The sequence below is a fragment of the Cheilinus undulatus genome, linkage group 17, assembly GCF_018320785.1.
Source record: "Cheilinus undulatus linkage group 17, ASM1832078v1, whole genome shotgun sequence".
Lineage (NCBI taxonomy): Eukaryota > Metazoa > Chordata > Actinopteri > Labriformes > Labridae > Cheilinus > Cheilinus undulatus.
In genome coordinates, this window is record NC_054881.1 from 9,517,409 (window position 1) to 9,536,653 (window position 19,245).

The 19,245-nt window shown below is 36.7% G+C and overlaps 1 protein-coding gene across 1 annotated transcript; it reads right to left on the reverse strand.

Annotated features, from left to right (window-relative positions):
- Window positions 1–1,355: 1,355 nt before the first annotated feature.
- Window positions 1,356–7,958, reverse strand: s100z (S100 calcium binding protein Z). The gene is made up of 3 exons (XM_041810362.1): window positions 7,872–7,958; window positions 7,616–7,787; window positions 1,356–2,059 (listed from the first exon to the last, which is right to left on the reverse strand). Exons 2-3 carry the CDS (start codon window positions 7,754–7,756, stop codon window positions 1,904–1,906), a joined length of 297 nt encoding a protein of 98 aa, XP_041666296.1. The 5' UTR covers window positions 7,757–7,787; window positions 7,872–7,958; the 3' UTR covers window positions 1,356–1,903.
- Window positions 7,959–19,245: the final 11,287 nt, after the last annotated feature.

Here is a 19,245-nt window from a genome sequence, read left to right on the forward strand (position 1 = left end):
GCTCTGCAAGGTTCTATAAAACAATGCACAAATATAGCCCTACTAGCAAAACATGGCAACTTTTGTGTGGGACTTCCAGGTAAAAAAAAGTGCCAAAGCTGAATCTACACCAGCTATAACGACCACTATGAAAAGCAGTAAGCCACATCTGGCTCTGTTTGTAGAAAAGAGAGAGCAGCATTCTACCTGTTGTAGTTCATATTGATATGTTTGTGCTGATGGTGATGTAGAGGCTCAAAGATAGTTTCGTTTGCCAAAGGAGGATCTGGTGGAAAGGTTTTGAGATCTCTGAATTAGCTTTTTGTCAAGTCCTTTCAGTTACTTTAAACTGCCTTGTGTTTGAAAGATGCTTGCCCTGCCTTGCCTTAATGTACGCACCAGATATGCACATGAACCATTTTCTGCAAGTCCAAACCAAGTCTCAAGTCTTTAGTCACAGGTTGAAGCCAAGTCCCAAGTCTCTTATGGTTGAAATGAGCGTTCTATGATCTGCTCCTGTCATCCAGGCTGCTCAGACCCCTGCATTACTTTATCTAAGGAATTCAAAGCATCTAAAATATTAAAATCAGCAGCAACTGGTGGAGTAGCCTTTGTTGTTATTGTCTGCAGTCGGTTGGCCGTGGTGTGCACACGCGTATGCTAACATATGACTATTGGGGAAATAGTGGCAGGGGGACAGGATATTTATCCATCCATTTTCGACACTGCTTATTTTGTTGGGGGGCTGCTGGAGCCTATCACAGCTATCACTGGGCAAGAGGTGTAGAGGTTGGACGTCAGTCAATCACAGGGTTGACATATAGCAACACACACCTACGGCCTATTTAGAGTCACCAATGAACCCAGCAAGCATGTCTTTGGTGGTGGGAGGAAGCCAGAGTATTCAGCGAGAACTCACACCTGCACAGGGAGATCATGCAAACTCTGCACAGAAAGGCCCTGACCAGGAAGTGAACCAGGAACCTTCTTACTGTGAGGAAACAGCGCTAAGCTGGGAGCAGCCAGGACAGGAGGTCATAACAGAAAAATCAACAAACAAAAACTGAGCAACAGTCCCAACTCGCAAGCCTGAGTCATGTCCCAAGTTTTTTGGCCAACTCCAAGTCAAATCTCAAGTGACTGATGTGTCCAACTTAAGTGCAACTTGAGTCCAAGTTGTGGACTCAAGTTCCCATTTCTGATAGGCACCATTATGCTGTAACAATTATCAGCTTTTCAGATTTATAACGATGCAGGGAAACCTTGAGCAGGGCTGTCCAATAGGAGAAAAATATGAGAAATAAAATGAAATTTGAAATGGAAATTTATTTTTTAACCCCACCCTCTGTCATATAGATGGGCAATGGGTACAAAAAAAAAGAAAAAAAAAAACAATAACAGGAGTTAATATAGTAAAAACAGGTGTGTTGTATTTGGAGGTAAAACATCACTACAAAAAAGAAGAACAGTTTTGATCAAGTAAGTGGAAGGTGAGATTAAAAAATAATTTTGCAGCTCTTGGCTAAAAGACAAAATGACGAAGTCTCGCAGGTCTAACAGCAGTTTGTGAAATAGTCAAGGATGGTTTAAAGTAAAAATGTATGTACAAGGACATCATTTTTCCCCTTTTTCCTTGTGTTGTGGGAATAACCCATGCTTTCAAATGAAATTAATTAATCTGAAATACATGCTGAATGCCATGAAGAAAAGGGGAAAAATGTACTTTTGCACTAGCTTCTACATTGTACATTAGGGACAACTACTATGACATCAACTGTTGTGAGATTTGGTTGAAAAATCTAACATTCACAAACCTATTCAGCAGGAAGTGCTGATCATCGTTGTACTGATGGGACATGGGATACGATTTTTAAATCATAAGAAGAGATTTACAGCGAGTGAACATTTGAATTTCTGCAGAAATCTACTTGGTTTTCTTCTTCTGCTCCTGAAAGAAGTCGTTGCAGGCGACAGTCAGGGCAGCCACCAATACAACAAACTCATTAAAATCCACCTCGTTGTCTTTGTTCGAGTCCAAGTCGTTCATGATTTTCTCCACCAGCATTGGATCCTTCTGAGACTGAAAACAAAACAAAGAAAATAATATTATTAATTGAATTAGAATCTCTGTATAACATGGACTTGTAGGGTCTATAGTAAGAACACTTTAGGTCTCTGTACAAGCAATTAAAAATAGCTCCATCTGTCCACGTGTACGATGAGTAACATTCACACAGACGTTTGATTGATATTGGTGCTTCATATTGACTCAAGGCGAAAGCTGCCATCCGTGTCCAGAGGAGAGCAGAGTGATGTTTGTGCTAAATGAGCCATGAGCTGCAGCTGATCACACACCACATTAAGTGCTTTGCTCATTTCCTCAAGGGTTGAAAAACACGACACGGCTTTCCTTCCTCAAGCCCTCAAACCCCAGAGGAGGCGGTGATCTTTATGTCGTGGCATTCATTAGAGTCAACATTTTAGCAAAGGTTAAGGTTAGACTTTAAAATCCAATCCACAGTAAGACCAAGCTGATGTGGGATTCACTTTATGAGGAAAATATAAAAACGGTACACCCTTTTTTTTTTTTTTTTTTTTTTTACCATAGTCTCTATTTAACACGTAAAATGAACACATGGTGTGAAAAGTAACTGCTTCTTAAAAAATAATATTTCTCTAAGAAGATGTGTTAAAGTCAGATTTTTGCAATGTGCTTATTATGAATCATCTTGCAGTAACACGGACATTGCAATTATTTTATGCAGCTCTAGTTCACATTAACACAAGTCAATTCTTGCATTATTCTACTGAAGGTTTATCTTGTGACTGCAGAATTTACAGACACAAGATTTCCGTTAAATCTTGGGTCATGATAGATTAATCATGACACTAAAATACAGGTTTATATAGAATGCTGATTTTGAAATAAGTGGCTAATCTGTGCCTTTAAATATATTTGTTTTAAAAACTATGATAGGGATGCATTGATCTAACATCAGTATTGGACGATGTCGGCCCTTTTTTGCAAGCACTCCCTATCAGCCAAATACTGTGCAGTGAACAGATATCAGTGTTTATCTGTTATGTCTAATCATTTTCATGTTGGCATCTAGTATATCCAGCTACTCAATCAGAAGATTTTTTATGGGGAAGAAGAAGTGACCAGTTGGAGAAACTCTGATATGTCTTAATGGCCACACATAAGAGGAAATGTTGGCATAGTGACCTCAAGAGAGGTGATAAAAATATCAGTATCAGCATCAGCTGAATTGCTATGTAAACAATAGTACCAGCCCTTTACTTTCACAATCAGTGTATCTCTGACATTGAGTTATAATTATAATCCCATCCCTGTAAATCCATCACCTGAAAATGACAAATGTTTACAAAATGGATGCACTGTGTCATAATATTATTAGTTATTACTGTCATTGTGACTGTTCCTTTTTAATTCTGTATTCACAAAATATTTACTGTTTTTTTAATACTCATTATGCCATAAATGCTGCATATATTATATTTATATCATATTTTTTTTTACACCTTAACTTTTAACCAATATTCCTAACTGATATTTATAATAATACCAATACCTGAGTGCCCTGTTTATTTGTATCTGTTTTTCTCTAACAATCTATTAATCTTGCTCCTCCATACTGCACATATAACATCCAATTGTCACTGGACCATTTTTGCACACACTAGTTTACCATGTCACTTAACACAAACACGTGTCACTTTAATTGCTATTGACTGCACAGAATGTAAATTGTACATACCTCCTGTCCTTTAGTAATACATTTTGATTTACTTTTAGTTATTTATTTTATTGTATTTTACCACCTTTCTTCTTTGTTGTTGTGGCAATGACAGAATTTCCTCTCTGGGCATTAATAAAGCATTATCTTATCTTATTCATTTGACAAGCGCAGAGACCTGGGGGGCAAAAAAAAAAAAAAAAAAAAGTTGTGACAGCTACTATTGACCGCTGCAGTACTGAGCCTTTTACCCCCCATCTCCTGAAAATGACAACTGCAGAAAAACTGAGATATTAATTTAAACTGCAAGTTTTTGTCACATAGACTCTATTTACAGGACACTAACTCTATTCAAATCACTAAGATGAGAAAAGTCAAAGCTCAAAATGAACTCTGGTGATGTTGATGTATCTGTCATAGTGAATTTTTTTTCCCTTACAGAGTACGGACAGTTTTATGTATTTACAATGTGTTTGGGTCAATAATGCTGCTGTTTGGGAAGTAAAGAGCAAGAAATTCACTTAACAGTGCTATCAGGATCCAGTCAGATGTCAGTCTGTGTAATAAAGTTGTAAATGCTAGTTAAAAGGCTGTCATTTTTCAGTTAAATTAACAAAATGTTTGATGTAAGGATTAGAAGAAGCCAATTAAGCATGACTGTACTGTTCCCTAAAGAAACAGGAAAGCATCTGACAGCATTCATCTGCTTCTGCTCCTTTCTTTCTCTGGGTTTGTCTCCCATTGCTTAGTGCATCCATCTAAAGAACAAATTTATTTAAACTGACAACTTCTCCAGTTTACAGCGGTGTGAAACACATCCATCTGGCGTGTCAAGTTAAGGGATCTGCTGATTATCCAGAAAACAGATCTTCACAAAATTTTAGATATTAAACTTGACGACTATTTCAAGCAACGATAAAACAAAACCAACTCAATTAAAACTATTGAAACTTAAAGCTATTTTACAAGAAATGAAACCCTGCTGTCCTCTAAAGCTTTTTTTCAATCTGGCCTGGTTTAATCTTCCATAATTACAGCACATCCATCAACTGAATAAATCTTTATATATGCGGCAATGCATTGAGCCCTGCCCGGTTTCTCCAAGTTTCCTGTCTGAGGAAACTGAAAGTGATTGTTTCCTCACTGGGACTGCATCTACTCTCAGAGGTAACTCTGGCCCAAGGGGACTTGATGACATCATAAATGTCTATTTTTGGAGGGGATATGGGCCACTGATGATGATGCGTGAGCACCTGAGGCCTCCCATCCGCATGAGGAAGGACAAGAAGAAAATTAAAAAATACATCTGAAGGCATCAGAGACTTGACTCTGTGGCCTGGAATGGTTTTTCTTGACGTACTGGTCTCAATCATTTGGATTCGCAGGCCCGTACTCTCTGCTATCACACAGACTCAGGGTCCCAGGCTTATCTGAAATGACCTTATCCATCTCCTCCTTCTCATCCTTTATTTCCCACAGAGCTGTGATGTGAGGGCCGACAGCAGTTACACTTTAACAGCTGGATGGCAATCAGTGAGGACACAATTTCCTCAAACAAGGTCACCATGCTCTTTATTAAATCATTTGAAAATGATTATCTGATTCAGCTTTCAAGCTGAGGAGAAAAGAGCATGGGAATTATCCTTAATAAGCACATTAACATGATTAAGATCATTAAAGATGAATCAGAAAAATAAAAAGAATTGAAGGCTCTAATAGTACTTGTGGTTTATTTTGCCTTCTTTTGGCTTTGTGCTATCAGGATTCTGTAACTCACCAGTATTTAACATGCAGTCTGTTTTGGGGAACTTCCATAGGGGAAAAAAAATCAAACTCCATCTACATGGCTGACTGGGTTGAGCAAAGTCCACTACTGTGTAGCTCCTTCTAGTACTACTTGTTTGAATAATATGTAGTCTGTAATCCTTCGAGCTTTAACAAGGTAGTTTTATTCTATTAACTTATCTGTGTTGCAGTGCATCCCAGAGTATTTGAGCAGTGAATGATGGGGGCAAAATTTCCTTGGGTTCAGGTCAGATGGTGCATGTCTCAGCATTAGTTCTGGTATACTGGTGGTACCAACATAAAAAAAAAAAAAAAAAAAAAAAAACACTTTTAGATGCACTTTTTTGGATGAAAAGATTAGATAGGTATCAAATGTGCATCTTATATGCTGAATTTTACAGTAAATACTAAAAAACCTTATAAACAATTTGAGTACTGTTTGTTAGTTTTTAAATGTTTCCAAAATAAATCTTGTGTAATGATCCCTTTCTTTAGGAGCGTGTGTGTGACTGGTTTATTTCAAAGTTACAGCTCAGGTTTATCTTGGTGACACGTTGCTAACCTTTTACTATTTACAAGCTGAGACAGCCCAAGATCCTCGAGCAAAATGTCTGCTCACAGGTTCCTTTGTCATGATGAGAGGTGACGTCTCCTGACCTCAACTCTTTTTTGAAATATTGTTTTGCAAACTCTGTATTTATATGCTTATTTGCTCCTAAATGTATCCTTTTTTTCTTTGTGGCTTAAAGTGGATATACCAAGCTCATGTGATGTTATTATATGCATTTTTGTCCTTTGTTTTTCTTTTTTGCATGTTTTTCTCTAGGAAAGCTCTTTGAAAAGAGACAGACTACAAAATGAGCAACTCTGTCTGTAAATCAGACTGAAAAGACCAAAAAAATCATTAACATTCAGCAATAATGAAACTATAGTGAAACACTAGTTATTCTTAACTTTTTTCCTCTTGAAAGGAGCTCCAGAAAAGCTGAGTTCCCCATAAGACCCATATAATTTAAAATACTGCTGTCAAAAACCAACATTGATTTTGTTTCGTAAAAAAAGACCTAAGAAAAAAATATGTCCACATGTTTGTGTTATTAAAATATATTTGTATAACATTTCAATAAGTGTAATAAAATCAATAAGTATACGCAAATCTAATTTTACTACATCCAAGCAGTCAAAGCCCCCCAAATCCCCTGAGATCTCTGACTTTTCCTCCACTAATATTACTAATGTGTTTTGTTTTCAGTTAACTTTTTTTTCATATTTGGATGGACTGTGAGGATCTGTGGATTAGACAATGAAGAAATTCTTCACATTGATGCCCATGAAAAAAAGTGCTGCAAAAAGAGGAGACACATCTACTTTTCAGAGATGCCAAAACCGATGTTTAAAATAATGTTTTAGCTTATAGCTGTTACCGATGCTTATTTAATTGCTTCTTTTGGTGTTACCCCACCACAATGCCACCATTTTCTCTCATGTTTGATCATGAAAACTGATCAGATCTTGTACAACAGGTAACAACTTCTGCCCAACAATAAATCTCTACTCTAATCAGCACTTATGTGTGCTAAATGTTAGCATGAAATTGTTAGCACAACAGATAAACATCTGCATCTGATATCTGTTCATGCCCTCATGGTTTACCAGTGGCTTACAGTATGTCTGTCAAAAGGGCTGATATTGGCCAATTCTGATGTTAAACCAAGTTAAACTTATTTTCTTAAAAAACATATTTGAGGATTTTTGCTTTATTTAGGGAGGACAGCTGAAGAAAGACAGGAAATATGGAGAGAAAGAGTATAGGAAGACATGTCACAGAAAGCACCGAGACTGGGAATCAATCCCGTGGACTCCAGTTGCTGTATATGGGTGCCTGCATCCCTTCTTCTTTAATTCAAATCTAACTTCTCCTACCTCACTTTGAAAAATGTGTTGTGACAATAATGAAAACAATAGGTCATATTATTACATCACTGTTGGTTAATTATCTCCCTCTTTAACTCCCTATTTTCAGTCTGAAAAAAAAAAAGAAGCCAGAAAAGACTAAAACAAAAAAATGTACCAAGTCAAAAATGTGGCTTTACCGTGAGGAAGTCAGTGAGCTCGCTGTTCAACAGTTCCTTTAACTCGCCCTTGTTCAGCTTGTATTTGTCTCCATCGTTCCCTGAGTAGTTGTAGAAAACTGTAATCAGTGCATCCATCGCACCCTCAAGTTGGCTTGGCATTCTGCTGGATGGATGTTAACTCTGCTGCTACCTGAAATGAAAAATGTTTTAGTTTAAAGAAACAAAAAAAGATTTAAAAGGGAGTAAAAAGTATCTTGTGAAGAGGTGTTCTCACCTGGTTAGAGTCCCGTTCAAATGTGATGAAAGGTGCGGAGGTACAGCTTGTTTATTAGAAAATGAGAGGCTAAGTGCGCCATCCTCTATCTTTGCTGCGTTAATTAATTCCACAGGTGAGACGCCCATGGTAACTGACTTTCTTTCCAGGTTTTAATCAAGGCTGTTAAGTGAAAAACATGTACCAGTGTAACCTCAGAGCTCCCACGAGAATTCACATATGTATCCACACTGCTTCCGCCCCTGAACTGACTCAGAGGATCTGTTAGAACCTGTCTGACAATTTTGCATATAGGTATCCATAGAGAAGATCAATATAAAGAATCACACTTTTAACAGCAGTGTTCAAGGCATTTTTTTCAGATCCCAGTGGTCTGACAGTATGTTGACTCAAGTTTAGCTGCATTTATGTGAATGAACAACAGGAAACAAGAAACTGTTTAGTATGATCCTGGTGACATGATAGAGTATGACTGTAGCCGTGTGTTTCTGTGGCCCTGGTGTACCCTCATCTCTGGAAACTTGCAGCAGACATGTCTCTTGTTAATGAGAAACAGCACAGGGGAAATAAGATCTAAAATAGATGTGACATGCTATACTCAGGGGACACTACAGGTTTCCATTTTTGTTTCCTTTTCTCTTCTCCATGAGTCATGAGTTGACAGAAAACAGTGTCTCAAATGTTTTCACGACATACGCTGACGCATTTATTCATTTATTCACTAAACTTAAGATCAATTTTGGGTGTATTCACGTTTCTATTTCTACGTCAGTTCAATGGGTAATGTACTTTTGACGACACTACCATTAATTGGTATGACTTGAACTACCACCTGGCAATTAAATGCTCTTTATGATGACTTAAGGGATGTACTTTTAAGAAATTATCTTCCATTAATGTTTATTTTTTTACTTCTTGCTGGATGATTATGAAAACTTGAGTTTTGCTTTGGAAAGGGGATTTTTGTAGCAGATTTCATCTGCAAAGCCTGGCACAAAAGGCAGAATGTACTATTTAATACTGAGCTGTAAAAAGAACATGTAACTTCATAATGGCTTGTAATGTATTGGTTTGTTGGAAAATTGCAGCAGTATCTGTGGTGTCTTATAAACCCATGAGGTTTAGGCACATTGTGTGCCTGGCATGTAAATAAAGCTCAGATCATTTAATCAGTTTATCAGTCAACATAAGCCTCAACACATGCAAATCAAAGACTCAAAAGGAAAGACTCTGGTGGACTGTGTTAGTGTGATTTGAAAAGAATCATATTTCTCAATAAAGCTAAACTATAGTAAAAGGCAGTAATCCCTAACCCCTTTTTCTGTAACCCAAAATAATCTAACCAGTTCACTCACTTAAATCAGAGGGGACATCAATGTAAGCTTGAAGAAAATCCCTCAAAGTGTTCTTCACTGGAATGTACCAGACGGATGTAGGGACAAGAAACCTGGAAACATGATCCTTATAGCTCAGACTGTCAAATGGCATCCCTCCTGCTTGGTGGCACCAAAATGGAAAGGAAGGAAATAGATATTTATATTTGCTGAAGCTTGGTGTTGGTTTTTCTACATTAAGATTATTAAGATAACTGTCAATTAGTCAAATTTAAATTTCTGCACTTTAAACAAATAATAATTTAGATGGCTGGGAACATTCCTTGCAAGGCTATAATAATTTACTAAAACTAACTAGATAACTAGACTAAAATTTCAATCTTTTTTAACTACAACTAAAACAAGAACAAGGCTTTACAAAAAACAAAACTAGTTCAATTTTTTGTGTGCTTAGAAAACTAACTAAGATGAAATAAATTTAGAGACAAAATGGCCTTAGTTTTAGTTTTTGACAGCAGCAAACTGACTCAGGTCTGGAGAGTGTAAACTGACGTGATTTGATTAAGGAACATTTCACACAATGACAATTTAAGGTCTTGAATTGTACTTTAACAGCAAATTTGAATGAATTTTATAAGGATTGAAAAGCAACCAATTTTAATGTATTTTAAAATGGTCCAATGCAGTGCTTTCCAAAGTGTGAGCCGGGCCCACTTTTGGGCCCTGGAGGTACTGGTGGGCCAGGAGAGGTCTTTCACCTTACATAAAAACCAATAAAATAATTTTGAAAATTAAGATCAAGTTTTAAATGATCATAAAATAACTGAATACATGTTTAAACACTTTCTAAAGTCTACGAAGTAAATAAACACAGCTAAAATATTTAACTTACAAGTGATCTTTTCAACATTTATTTTGTTTGGCGAATAGAACAGGTGTCATGGTTTGACTGGTGCTGAATTAAATGGTGATACTCCATTAATCCTTCTGCTATCCTATATTAATGTTGGTAGGAAAGGGTTTACAGAGTCATAACGTACATTTTAAGAGATTAATATTGGAAAAGAAAATATAGGTGACTATGCAGATTTGTGATGTTTTAACAAAATAAAAGCTGGTGCTCATTAATCATACCTAATGATAATACTAATACTTTCTTGTTGTATTATTGAAAACTAGGCATTTGCTTTGACATTCTCTTTCTATTAAACAAAAATAAGAAGGTAAATACTTTAAGTTTCATGTTACGGTTGAATAAAGGTTTTGGTGGTCCCCTTTGGGGGTCTTGCCTAAGTACCCTATATAAGTGGAAAAAAAATAAAACTAATGAAAACTAAACTAAAACCAAGAATTATATAAAACTAAAAACTAAACTCAACCTACAAAGCAGCAGTAAAAACTAATAAAATCTAAACTGATATTGAAGTGTGATAATTCCATCCCTGACTTATGAACAATCAGACCTTTTTTGATATAACCAATTAAGTCGCCGTCTTCCGGGCCATTAGACAGAACACAGGTTTGAAGCACTCTCTTGCCCCTCATTTTTTAAACCAGAGGTCATGTTTGATTCTAGTAAACTGTCTTTAATAAAAAATATAATTCTAGTGATTTTCTTTTTCCTGCATGCCATGTTTCTTAGACTGTGATAAAAATGGTCATCTTCTAGTAAGTTTTATTTTTAGCATCAGCAGCTTCGCCCCATGTGTCATTCTGCGTCTGACGTTCGCTCTCTCACACGGATGTCCCTCTGCTGTCACTGTGTCACAACTGACAGTGGAGAATAACACTTCACCCACCTCTCAGCCCCCAAAGACAACACCTGAGGGATGTCAGCTGTCAGGCGCACTCGCAACTTTCCCTCCACTTGCTGCCACTGTCACAGAGAAAATAAGTTTCCATTTGTTAAGCTGATGAAACTGTTTACATTACAGCTGATGACAGCTGTGCGGGAAACTGACCATGCAACCCTTAACACAGACTGACATCACATAAGTGAAATATTTAGAAATTATTTCACATTTAGTGCAACAGAATCCTAGTATTCACAGGCCCAGTATACTGGAGAAAGAGACACTTAAATAACTTAGGACAGTTAAATAAAATATACCCAAGTCACCACCTCGGACCGATAAACCTAGTGGAAACCTAGTAGTGCAATTTTTGACACCATGTTCATGAGCACAAGACCAATGGTCTTAACCTTTGACTTCCAAAATCTTACAAGTTCATCGTTGAGTGGACATTTTTGCAAAATCTGAACAAAAATCTACTCAAGCATTTTTGAGATATTGCAATCACAAGAGTGGCATGGACATAAGTCCCTGCTTATGCAGATACACTTCCAAAGATATAATGCCCAGAGCCCTGGCATAATCGGGGCATAGAAACAGCTACAAACTGTTAGGTTAGTAAACCTACAGTGAGTGTGGTGTGAGTATAAATGAAAAACCCTCAACTTAACACCAAAATTGACTGGCAGAGGTGGGCAAGCATGACTTTAAGCCTGTGGGTCTGTACTTCACAAATATCAAAGTAGGCTAAGAACTCAACCACTGTGCTATAGCAAGCAGGATTACTCCATGGGGAAAAAGAAAGGCTGCAAATGGAGCTACGGAGCTGCACAAAAACTGCTTGGACTTTGCTGAATGCAATACACCAGGACTACAGGGGGAAACTTTCTCCTCTCTAAGAGACCCCTCAAAAAAGCCAGTGACATTTTGGTGTGACTTCTATGCTGGATCTTACAGTAAATATCTATTTAACTCACCAGCTGATGGCTGACTATTTTTACAGTGTCTCATATTACTTTTATATTCTAATGTGCAAGTATATGAATATATAATGCTTATACTGTAATCTACAAAGTGACCCAGATTTGTTTGCAATTATCTTTACAACAAATCTGTTCTTTGACTCTTCCAATTCGACAGTTTCATTTCCCAGGGCTAAATCAATGAAGTTTATCTTGTCCTCTATCTGTTTATGTTTTAGAGATCAAACATGAATACATATTGAGCTCTGACTTTTGAAGTTTCATCTCTATCATGAATCTCTGACTTCCCTTGCCAGTGGCTCTTTGGTCTAGACAGCTACGTCTAAAAGAATACCAAGTTTGTTGCCATGAAATTTTTTATAAGATGCATTCTGTTCAGTGGTTCTTTGACTTTTTACTCCTACGCCTATGTCATGAAAAATATTCATAGTTTCCGAAGGAGAGCAATGAGTTGTAGTGCAAACATCCCTTGCTTTAAGTATAGCACTACTATTCAAATAAATACTGTAAATATTTCCAATACTATGTATGTACCTCAATAACATTACTGTGTTCACATTTTAAATGGAGCAATCTCGGTTTGAGGGGGAACTCTTGTATTAATACAACTAGCATTGCATATGTTCAAAATTGAGGGGTGTTTGTTTACTGTTAAACAATGGGAAAAATTCCTTACATGATTGAATATACTTGGCAATAAAAACCCTTCATTCCAAGAGGAAAACATTATCAGATCAAAACTTAGGGGATGAGGAGCCTCGGGGTTCAAACAAGCCTTGCAAAACTGCTAGCACGGCTGTAGACTAGTGTTTCTTTTTGTCTTATCGATGTGTGAGTTCAAACCTGCACATGTTTCACTCTGAATCTCAGGTTGTTTATACTCATTTTCTCTGCAAACACCAGTGAGAGAATCTGGCTTACACTCTCTCAAAAGCTGTATGAGAGGATGAAGACCTATACCTGCTAATGATCCTTGATATGCTATTTTCCTTTCATTCCTTTGACTTTTCTGCTTCTTGAAGCTATTTTATAACCGTGCTTTATTGTGTAATGTTTTTAAAAATATTTTTAAAGACTCTAAACCAAAGAAAGCAACTACTGAGAATCCTTTTCATAAGAAGTCATTTTGTTAACAAGGGTTTACTGAGAGGTCATATGACCAGTATCTGGCAGACGTTTGCTCTATAGAGCAAAAGCTTTTGTTGTTGTTGTTGTTTTTGTTGTCGTCATTGAGTGAGTGGAGCAGTCTGACACCTTGTCATTGTCTCCTCAAACACCTCGTGGTGCATTTTTGTGACATGATGAAGCTCTACTTCTAATTTATTTTACTAACATTTGTCTACTGCAGAACCACTAATCATATGTATGCACTTAAGCTGTCATTATTGTTGTGACTCTTTTGTATATGATAAAGTGACCACAGCCTTTTCATGAAAGAGTTTGTACTTTTGGGTCCTGAGATCTGACCTCAGGCCAATGGTTATTTTTAACTTCTGTGGTTTTCACAGTTTTTCCCAGTTGACTTGATTTGTGACAAAGTTCCACAGAAAACATAAAGCCTGAGGTCATTTAAAATAAAAAGAACCTCTATGAAGTGTTTGGAATTTACTGCAGTTTTACTGAATATTGTCAATGAATCATTGATCTATGGGATTTTAGTCTTCAGCGTTTCAACACCGTCTGAAAAAAAAAAGCCTGTGTTATGGATTACTGGGCAAATATCATTAATACTCTCAAATCAACTTCGCTACAGAATCAAAATCCTTAAAATATAAATAGTCTCACTGGGGCTCCATTCTAACTATTGTTGCCGCCCTCCTTGGAATTGAATTGAATTTGACTCATATTTAGGTATAACATAGAAAGCCAACAGTTACTGCCATAAAATCCCCCATGAAACATAATGTTGTAGCCATGTTATACCAGCTCAACGACAATCATGATGGTTAATGTGAGAGGGAATATTCTTGCCCTCTTTTAGAGTTCTATGATGGAGAATCAACCACTGTGACTAAATTTTATCCCCAAATTTTGCCATGTGTCAACATTTGAGTTGTCAGCATTATATGCATGCTTTATTGTCCCTCAGTTGCCATAAGGCACCTCACATTGCCAGAGTAGTTTAATGTGAGGTGGCACTCGATATTCATTATGAATGAAAAGTACTTTAACCTGAGCTAAAAAACTCCGATTTACACCCAATGTTAAGGGAATTACACAATATGGCATTGAAAGTACACTTTAACATGTAAAAACATATATCAATTATAATTACATCAACTCAGATAAGTGTTAAATTTAGAACCATGGGGGTTGAATTAATACTGACGATTTTGCAATGATAGTGTTAACATTTTACAGTTCAAGAATTGCTAATTAACACTTGTAGTAGTTAAAAATTTAAACATTTTATAAATTGTTAATTGAGTACTTTCTCAGTGGTTCCCATATAAACCCTGACAGAGTGTTAATTTTACCTCTGAGGGTGTTTAATTTGCAGTTTTAAATTTACATTGTACCTCCTTTTCAATCCACACCAAGCTCCTCTTTCCATGGTTAGGTTGAATAAATGTCATGATCTCCGATAGTTGCTTCTTTTCTTTGAAGCATAAGCAAATCTGTATTCAAACAGAAGGTCAACATCCTTAGATTAACATAGTACATGATATGGCTGGGCAATTAATGGAAAAATAATCGAAACTGACGTTTAGAGCCTCTAACCTACATAAATCTGCTGTGTCGATTATTTCAATTTTTTATTTTTTTTTTAAAGATTTATTTTTGGCCTTTTTGCCTTTATTTGATAGGACAGTGGATAGAGTCGGAAACGGGAGAGAGCGGGGAGAGACATGCAGGAAATAGTGCCACGGGCCGGATTCGAACCCGGGTCACCTGTGTATATGGCATGCGCCTTCACCACTCGACTACCGGCGCGCCCGATTATTTCAATTTTTAAACTCAGGAGAAGAAGTTGAACTAGTCATGTGACGCCATCCCATCCAGTCCACTAAAACTCAAACACGGAACTGACTGTAACATGAGCAGCAAATTTATTTTCTACTTTTTATACAGCAGAATAAAGATAATTTATTATGTTAGCAAGAGGTGCAATTTGTTTATTTTCTACTTTTCTTGGAAAATTGGACTTTTTACAAAAAGCTGATGTGAGTTTTGATTTAAACTGTTTCAATAAATAACCATAAATTGTTCATCTGTGCATGTTCCTTTCATTATTCGTTTTAAATTATACAAGTATTTTCAGAACAAACAGAGCAGCAGGCTGGGGGTGGAATAATCATTCATTAATCGTAATCGAGGTAAGAAGTTTAATTAATCATGATTTTGTTTGAACTATAATCGCCAATGATGAAACAAATGGAACAAAAACAGTTTAAAATGAAAATATTGGAATTTTAAATGCATCAAAAAAGTTAATAATCATGGTTAACTAGATATTCTGACACCAATTGCCTTTAGAAAGTCTTTATACTGACAGCACTATTTATCATGTATTTTTTATCATAATTACGTGTGAATCTAGACCACTCATTTCATCACTTCCTGTCTTTAATTCAGATTCAACATTTCATATATCTTAAGATTTTTCTTTGCAGTTGTATTAAGTTGATCTTAAATGCTAATTGGAGCTCATAGCAACCCATAGCAACTCTCAAATAACTTCACATTATTCATAGAAATAGCACAAGTAGTATTTTTTCCTCTGTGTAATGAAATACACAAAGGTCAACTGGCTGCAGGAGTGAAATATACATGGTTAAAGAGTTTTGGAAAAAATTCTGATAAGACAGGAGGTAACTCACATTCAAGCTACAAAAAACCCCCAATATGATCCATAAAAATTAGAAGTTCAATCCAGATGGATTCCCCAATTTTATTGCTGGATTACATGGACTGTGGGACTCAGCTTGCATCTTTTGTAAAGACTGGATTTTTACTGCCCTCTACTGGCTGAAAGGGGTATCAAATAGTGTGCATATAGAAAGAAAACTGGTATAATTTAGAGAAACAGACTTACTACTGTTAATTTCAGTGAGTCTTCTATGTTTAATACAGAAAGTAAAATTTAAATTCTGTTTTCTGATAATGTAAGCCTTTTCTGCATGGACTGGGAACAAAAGATTGTAGATAAGTTTTTACAAATGTACCTGCAGCTCAACAAGATTTAGGCTACATTTCCAATATTTTCACAAAAATGTACACAAAAATGCTGAAAGACGTATAGTGAATTCTCACATAAAAGCAAATAGGCTAACTTAAACTTTAATGGCCACTTATTCTTATGTCAAAAAGAAATAACTGCAATGTTGTTAGAAAGCTATTATTTAATGTCCCCATAGGAACATGACGAGTCAAAGGAGGCCAAGTGAGAATTAGAGGGAGCCACGGCAAACACAGGTACATCTCAAAAAATTAGAATATCATGAAAAAGTTCAATATTTTTTGTCACTCATTTCACAAAGAGAAACCCATATATTATATAGACCTATTACACATACAGTGAAATATTTCAAGCCTTTATTTCTTGAAATTTTGCTGATTATGGCCTACAGATAATAATAAACCAAAAATTCAATGTCTCAGAAAATTAGAATATTGTGAAAAAGTTCAATATTGGAAAGTCATGGTGTCACACCCTAATCAGCTAATTAACTGAAAACCCCTGCAAAGGTTTCCTGAGCCTTTAAATGGTCTCTCAGTCTGGGTCAGTAGGCTACACAATCATGGGGAAGACTGCAAACTTGACAGATGTCCAGAAGACAATCACTGACACCCTCCACAAGAAGGGTAAGCCACAAAAGGTCATTGCTAAAGAAGCTGGTTGTTCACAGAGTGCTGTATCCAAGCATATTCATAGAAGAGTGTAGAGACACAGAATCCACGTTGCTTGAAGTCCAGTGTGAAGTTTCCACAGTCAGTGATGATTTGGGCTGCCATGGCATCTGCTGGTGTTGGTCCACTGTGTTTTCTGAAGTCCACAGTCAACGCAGCCATCTACCAGGACATTTTACAGCACTTCATGCTTCCTTCTGCTGACAAGCTTTATGGAGATGCTGATTTCATTTTCCAGCAGGATTTTGCACCTGCTCATACTGCCAAAGGTACCAAAAGCTGGTTCAATGACCATGGTGTTACTGTGCTTGACTGGCCAGCAAACTGGCCTGACCTGAGCCCCATAGAGAATCTATGGTGTACTGTCAAGAGGAAGATGAGAGACACCAGACCCAACAATGCAGATGACCTGAAGACCGCCAGCAAAGCAACCTGGGCCTCCATTACACCTGAGCAGTGCCACAGGCTGATCACTTCCATGCACACCGCATTGATGTAGTAATTCATGCAAAAGGAGGCCCAACCAAGTATTGAGTGCAGAGAAATGAACATACTTTTCAGATGCCTGACATTTCTGTTTAAAATATCCTTTTTTATTGATCTTATGTAATATTCTAACTTTCTGAGACACTGAATTTGGGGTTTCATTATCTGTAAGCAATAATAATCAACATTTCAATCAATAAAGGCTTGAAATATTTCACTCTATGTGTAATGGGTCTATGAATGACAAAAAATATTGAACTTTTCATGATATTCTAATATCTTTAGATGTACATGTAGTCTGGTTAGTTTGAAAGGCAAAATGGCTAAACATGACAGAAGGGCAGCTGTTTGTTAACAAAACAATAATTATAAAGTAAAACAACTTCATTCATTTGGAATTATTTTTGAAAATTCTGACCTGGAAAAATGGAAAATAACGTACATTTCAAGAAGTTAAAAAGTTGTGGCTGTCCCTCAACGTAACACAAATAACCATTTGGAATTCATGCAGTCAAGCAGATTTTATAAGTCAGTAACAGTCAATATGAGAAGTAAACATCGACCATATATTAAAAATCTTTTTTTCTTTGTTCATCCTCATTCCTTAAGTTTAGAACTCTGTTTTAACGACTGAATTGGGTTTCTTCGTTCGCCCTTAAACTTTTAAGTCTATCAGTCTAATAATTACTACCTTACCTGTGCCACCTGTTGTGGAAAGGAGTAGGGCTCTCTCGGTTTCCTCCACCTTCAGCTCTTCTTGGTCCTATTTCTCAAAAATAATGCTGCTGCTTTCACTGTTCAGGGTTCAGACAACACTTTCTCCTCCTCTTTGTTTGGACGGTTAAAGCTAACGCTAACAACCGCAGGAGCTAGCTTAATATATTGCGAAGCACGAGCCTAAATGACGACCGTTATTTCATATAACATACTCAAGGCGTTATCTCAAGGATATTAGCGACAGTAAATCCTGTAAAAAAATGTTTTCCTTTTTGACTCTGACCTTTTTTGTCCACGGTTTATCGTTTTCGCGACCTTTTCATCCATGTTTTTCATATTTTCGTTTAACTCCTCTCGTAATTTCCCGCTTCACATGTAGCATCACATGGACGGATCCACTCTTACCGATTGGGGGAGGTCACGTTGGTTGGTACCACTGCACCTTCTTCGAGGAAGCTTCAAGGTAGCCATTTTCACCCCCTTGAGTTGAATGGTCTCTTCCAATATTAAATGGGAAAAGGGCGACAGGTAGATTTTGTTTAACGTTTTTTTTTTATCAACTACACAAGTGGGGAAACACTGAACCAGGTAGGGAGCAGATTCTTGGATGTGTTGACCTTTGGTATTATTTGACTGTTTAAAATTATTATCTATCATCACAGTTTAAAGCAATAACTCAGTTATATCCTCACCAAACATTTTACAAGGTACACCTGTTCATCTAATAATTAACATGAACATCTAATCAGCCAATCACATGGCAGCAGCCAATGCATTCAGGCATAGACATGGTCAAGACCAAACCAAGTTCAACCAGAATGGGGGGAAAAGGCATGACAGGTTTATTTGTAAATCACCTTTCAGAGCAATTTGAAATGTTTTACAGAGTTAAAAATAGAACATTTACGATATTATGAGCATTAAAAGACAGAAGAAATGCATTAAAAGATAAAAAGGAATAAAGAAATATTCAACAGAAATAAAAATAGAAATGTTTTATCTCTTGCAAACTTGATTGACATACTTGATCAACTCAAGGGAAAATATTGATTGAATTTAAAGAGTTGCTCAAAAGAAGATACAAGGTGATTGAACTTATGGGAACAGTTCTGGGAACTGTTAGTAAACATGTCCCAGAGGACTCGAGTGGTCTGGTGGCCTCATAAAGGACTAACAAATCTGATGTGTATTTTAGGCCAAGCCTATTTAG